Source organism: Neocloeon triangulifer, unplaced genomic scaffold (assembly GCF_031216515.1).
Source record: "Neocloeon triangulifer isolate White Clay Creek 2 clone unplaced genomic scaffold, ASM3121651v1 ptg000026l, whole genome shotgun sequence".
In the NCBI taxonomy this organism is placed as follows: Eukaryota; Metazoa; Arthropoda; class Insecta; order Ephemeroptera; family Baetidae; genus Neocloeon; species Neocloeon triangulifer.
The window spans coordinates 428,413-434,622 of NW_026775564.1; the positions used below are offsets into that span (position 1 = coordinate 428,413).

The following is a 6,210-nucleotide window of genomic DNA, read 5'->3' on the forward strand; positions in this document are numbered from 1 at the left end:
AGGACAACAAATCTTTATATAAAGCGTTCTAGTTGGAAAGTTTACAGATATTTTATCGTTGACCACACAATACAGCTGGAGCACGCACAACAGCTGGGTGCTGGGTAAACAAATACACGGACGAAACGCTGTGCAAAATATTGTTTCGATTTAGATCAACTTAACACTATAATTGAATTTTCTCACAAAACCTATAATGATATTTTTTGAGGTATGTATAATTATTCATATTATTAATTATTATTTTTTTTTAAATATCTTTAATTTTTTTAATTAATTTGTTGTTAAATGATAATTTTTTTAAATAACTAAAATTACTGCTGATACTTTTCACTATTTTACTACATAAACAAAAATGAAAAGGTTTTTTGAAAAACAGTTTTAATTTATTCAAAAGCTATTTATTAAACTAGTGTGATTTGGCGTTTGCTACATTTTCTCGAACAGCTTGACTTAAATTTCTTTGTCTCTTAGGCTGACTGACTAAAGATGGAGTCACCTTTCTTTTGCCTTGGTTTGTTGTGGATTTCTGCACCTCTGGTGTATTGTGTTGCTTGATTTTTGGTGGACGGCCTTGTGGAACTTGAGCAGCACCTTTCGAAACACCCTCTCGTCTTCTTGCTCGCCCACTTGACTGAATGGGAATTCGTCCACTTCGTGAGCAGACAGAACCAATCTGCCGATAGATGGCAACAATGGAAGCTGTGGCAGCAGGTGCACTCTTCGGTTTGTTCAAAGCCTTACTTAACTTTCTTAGCAATTCGTTTGATGCATCAGTTTTGGCCAACTCGATCAAGCTGGCAAATGCATCTTTGCACTCATTCACCAAATCTTCTTTCTCAGCCTCATCAAAAGGATCAAGGTCTTGTTCTTCACTATGAATTTCGCATGCGTGAAGCTCTTCGTCAAATTCCACTTGTGCATCCGACACAAAATGAGCAACTATTGTTAAAGAAATTATATATTTTAAAATATTTTATTGTTTTTACATTAACCAACCATCTAAATTTGGCTCCTTTTCAGTTGGATCAACTTCTGTTCGGCCTAAAAAGAATTTCAAGTCAGGGCATTTGCTGCCGAGGGCCAAGCGAGCAAGTTCGAGTCGATCGCCACTAAGAAGTGGAGGAGCCGAGGGCATGGAGATGTTGAAGTATTTAACAAGCAGAGATTGGTGTTTGCAGAATGCACCACCCTCACCAACTGGACAGGAGCACACACCAATCTTTGAATGGACTTCATAAAAGGTGCCTGAATATGTTTAAATTATTAAAAATTTAATTATGTAATTGTTACCAAATTCATAAATGGTTTCTTATGTAGACAAATTTTGACATTGATTTTTTTTCAATTGGAATTTTTTAGGTCCCCAACACTTGTTTTAAATTAAATTCATAATTTATTAATATTTACCATTTCTGTTAGCACTTGGGACAGAAAAAACAAACTCCTCAATTTGTTTGATTGATTCAGGTTTGATCTTTTCCATCCTGCTTAGTAACTTGTGGAAGACAATGGAGTGGGCTGAGTGTCGATTATGTGCATGGTCAAGGAGCCGCCGCTTGTAGTAAGACTCCATGGGCCCAATTACAAATTCTACCAAGGCCACAGGATTGAATGCCTGCAATAAAATTATATTTCTATCTCATTCTTGTTATTAAAACTGCTAAATCAACAACCTTCATTCTATCAAGTACAGCCTCTTTAACAATTTTGATGCTGGACTCTGCATAGTTGTTGGTGTGGTTGTTTCTTAATAGAAGATCACTCCTTTTGTAAATAGCCCATTCATTTTTTCTTTTTAGGTACTTTTCAAACCGAGCAACGAATTTTTTTTCTGACTTCAAACTTTGGATCTCATCCACTCCTTTGTCAAATTCCTCTTGATTTGCAGCATAAACGACCTGAATTTAAGTTGCTATTAAATTAAATTTTAAAATTATAGAAAAGTAAATTAAATTATACTTTGTAAAATAGGCCCATCAGTTTTTTCCTCACATCCTTGGTAGAATTAGATAGGAGCCATTTCCATTCCTTTGATAATACATGGAAAGTGCACAATAGCTGGCGAGATGATGGCCACACAGCAGCAAGAGCTCCTCTCTCAGCAGAACTGTCATCAGTCATTGTAGTGAGGGGCTCCTTATAAAATTTTTATTGGGTTAATTTAAATATTATTTCTTTGATATTACACAATATTCTCAAACTGTATTCTTATTTAAAGTTTAAAAAATTTTTAAATTTTTTACCGTATTTCCTCCAAATGCCTTTGGGCAATGATCTTTTACCAGGGAAAAGGCTAATTTATAGCAATCCTCTGATTGGCCATTGTGAAGCAGCAGGCACAATGGAAGAGCCCCTGCTTTTGAGGGAACAGTCATTGAGGTTAAAGTGCAGTGGGTCACATCAACACTTGATGTTGAATCTACGAATAGACTCTCTTTTGCAGATTCTAAGTGTTGCACCCTTTTCATGATTGGAGTCACGACCAAAACAGCCCAATTTTCATCCTTCACCGTCACATAAACTTGGGTGTCTAAGTAATTTTTTTTTTTTAATTAAAATACAAAATATGTGAGTCTGATTCTTTCTGTTTTCACATACCCCGCCCAAAGTTGAAGATATCGATATGAGATTTTCACCACTTCACCATCTTAGTTTGAAAGCGACTTTCCTAAATTTTTGACTAAAAATTTTCAAAATTGCGGGTTTTACGGGACATTTTGGAAAAACAAAAAAACGTGATTATCTCAGCTTCTAGTGGTCGTAGAACAATTTTCCGGGTACGGCTGAACTCGTCTTAGCAAGTTCTACAACTTTGCTGTTGAATGTAAAATTTTAGGTCAAAGGTCAAGGTCATTTTTGGTGACCTGAAATTTTCAAACTCAAATTTGAAAATGTGCTGCATGATGAAAATCATTTTTGAGATTGCCATTCGATTCATCATGAAATTTTACGTATTATATGTCAAAATTGCGATGTTGATATTTTTAGTTTAATTTAAATAAAAATAAGAATATTAAAAAACGTGGTTTTTCGCACCTCGGCAGGCAGTGTCAACAATATAATCGTCTGTAACTTTTGTTCTGATGATTTTAGGTACAAAGTGGTTATTACCAAAGTTAATCTCCACGTCAAGACCAATCGATTGGTGTATATGTCAATGACCTTCAGTGACCTTGGGGTCAAAGGTCACCCAGGTCGGTGACCTGGGGTCACACGACCTAAATGTGTGATACGTACTTAAAAAGGTCTTGTCAAGAGGATAATTTTGGTCACTAAGTTTTTTACTTTACGTCTACCACAAATCGAATAATTATAATTTTTCCTAATTAAACGCAGAAGCTTGCGTAAAATTTATTGGAAATTAGAGATTACTCGCTTTGTGGTAGACGTAAAGTAAAAAACTTAGTGACCAAAATTATCCTCTTGACAAGACCTTTTTAAGTACGTATCACACATTTACGTCGTGTGACCCCAGGTCACCGACCTGGGTGACCTTTGACCCCAAGGTCACTGAAGGTCATTGACATATACACCAATCGATTGGTCTTGACGTGGAGATTAACTTTGGTAATAACCACTTTGTACCTAAAATCATCAGAACAAAAGTTACAGACGATTATATTGTTGACACTGCCTGCCGAGGTGCGAAAAACCACGTTTTTTAATATTCTTATTTTTATTTAAATTAAACTAAAAATATCAACATCGCAATTTTGACATATAATACGTAAAATTTCATGATGAATCGAATGGCAATCTCAAAAATGATTTTCATCATGCAGCACATTTTCAAATTTGAGTTTGAAAATTTCAGGTCACCAAAAATGACCTTGACCTTTGACCTAAAATTTTACATTCAACAGCAAAGTTGTAGAACTTGCTAAGACGAGTTCAGCCGTACCCGGAAAATTGTTCTACGACCACTAGAAGCTGAGATAATCACGTTTTTTTGTTTTTCCAAAATGCCCCGTAAAACCCGCAATTTTGAAAATTTTTAGTCAAAAATTTAGGAGAGTCGCTTCCAAACTAAGATGGTGAAGTGGTGAAAATCTCATATCGATATCTTCAACTTTGGGCGGGGTATGTGAAAACAGAAAGAATCAGACGTGATTAAATTTTTTGTTGCTATTTTAATTTATCATATGTACCTCTTTCTAAATAGTAGTTATTTTCGTTCTTTTCAATGATTTTCATTAAAGGTGAATCACTTTGACCTCCAAAGTTTTTTTTACTCCACTTCTCATGCATATGATGCACACACCGCCGTGTTGGATTGTGTGCATTATCAGCCAAATCAACCATTGCGTCAGCGGACACGAGGAGATCTTCGTGCAAGCGCCTTGCTTGCGCTGGGGTATTACCATCATCAAAATATGACATAAAAGTATCTTCGAGACTTTTGGGAACTCGGTTCAGTCGAAGCGTATCAGCACTTCTAAGGTGGTGATTGTGCACCCCTGTGATGGTGATCACTGCAGGTCTACTAATTCCATTTTTATCAGGCCTAATGTATTTGTCTTTGTTTCTTGTATTTCTAGTATTCTGCAAAATATAAAATTTATTTATTTATTTTATTTTAAATAAATTGGAAAATATTTATTGTTACAAATTAATTAATTAATTTATAAAAAACAATCAACAATGATATAATAACGAAAAAAACTATATAACAATTGATTCAACAATTCAAAAGTATTAATAAATATATAAATACCAGCTTAATTTTGATATCAAGCTTAGCCTTGCAGTCAGTGCTCCTTGTAGAATTTTCAGTCTTGTTTAACTTGCTGAAGTGACAATACCATTTTTTGTGAACAACAAACCTATAAAATTTATAAATATACTTATAATTTACATATTTATCCAGGCAAAATTATGTTATCTAACCTCTCGAGATTATCCCTTTCGTAAAGGACTGTCCACTGAGATCTACTAATAGCACAAAAATCTTCTTTCCATTGATTGGCATCAGATTCATTTTGCAACATAGCCCTCAAAACAATCTTTTCTGTTGAGCTCTCCACACAGATTGTATTGAAGGACGTGGGAAAAATATTTTTAGTGGGACTTGCTACTGCCATTATTTAATAAGAATTTTTTTCTTTTCATTCGTCAGAACAAAAGGCCAAAAGTAAACAAAAGGATTGATAATATTTGGTGCAATTGCAGTATGATCAAGTGCACGTGTATTGTGGAGTCAACAATAAAATATCTGTAAACTTTCCAACTAGAACGCTTTATATGAAGATTTGTTGTTCTAAAATGTTCAAATTAATTTTCAAAGACATATTATTTTCATTCAGTGTCAATTAAATATTTTTTTTCAATTCTATCGCTTTCTTGACTGATTTTTTAATGATCAAACTCTGGGAATTTTGAATTTGAGCGCCAATTCCACACAATGCGCCCAATTGATGTGGGGTTCGGAATATCGCAATCCGGGACCAAGTTATAATCGACTCGTCCCATATTCAAAAATTTTCGTAAAAAAAATTTGAAATTAACAGAATGAAAATGGCACTTTAGGGAACATTTTGGTCCATCTTAATCGGATATGCTATCGGTTTTGACCTCAGACAAATAGGGGCCGAGTTATAAACGGCATGACCCATATTCAAAAATTTTCAAAAAAAAATTTCGAATAAACTTAATGAAAATTGCACTTAAGGGAACAATTTGGTCCCTCTTGAAAGGATATGCTATCGGTTTTGCCCTCAGACAAATAGGGGCCAGTTATTGAAAAATCGACCAATATTCAAAAATTTTCGAAAAAAAATTTGGAATTAACAGAATGAAAATGGCACTGTAGGGAACATTTTGGTCCATCTTAATCGGATATGCTATCGGTTTTGACCTCAGACAAATAGGGGCCGAGTTATATTCGGCAGGGGTATATTCAAAAATTTACGAAAAAAATTTCGAATTTACTGAACGAAAATGGCACTTTAGGGAATAATTTGGTACATCTTGATTGGATATGCTCTCGGTTTTGACCACAGACAATTAGGGGCCGAGTTATTAACGGCATGATACATATTCAAAAATTTTCGTAAAAAAATTTCGAGTAAACTTAATGAAAATTGCACTTAAGGGAACAATTTGGTCCCTCTTGAAAGGATATGCTAGCGGTTTTTACCTCAGACAATTAGGGGCCGAGAAATAATCGACTTGACCCGTATTTGAAAATTTTCGAAAAAAAATTTGAAA

General features: G+C 34.6%; 1 protein-coding gene across 1 annotated transcript; it reads right to left on the bottom strand.

Annotated features, from left to right (window-relative positions):
• Nucleotides 1–397: 397 nt before the first annotated feature.
• On the bottom strand, nt 398–5,383 carry LOC132204975 (uncharacterized). Its single transcript, XM_059633778.1, has 9 exons — nt 4,891–5,383; nt 4,718–4,826; nt 4,152–4,545; nt 2,247–2,533; nt 1,963–2,139; nt 1,677–1,901; nt 1,411–1,618; nt 1,000–1,248; nt 398–942 (listed from the first exon to the last, which is right to left on the bottom strand). Exons 1-9 carry the CDS (start codon nt 5,082–5,084, stop codon nt 410–412), a joined length of 2,376 nt encoding a protein of 791 aa, XP_059489761.1. The 5' UTR covers nt 5,085–5,383; the 3' UTR covers nt 398–409.
• Nucleotides 5,384–6,210: the final 827 nt, after the last annotated feature.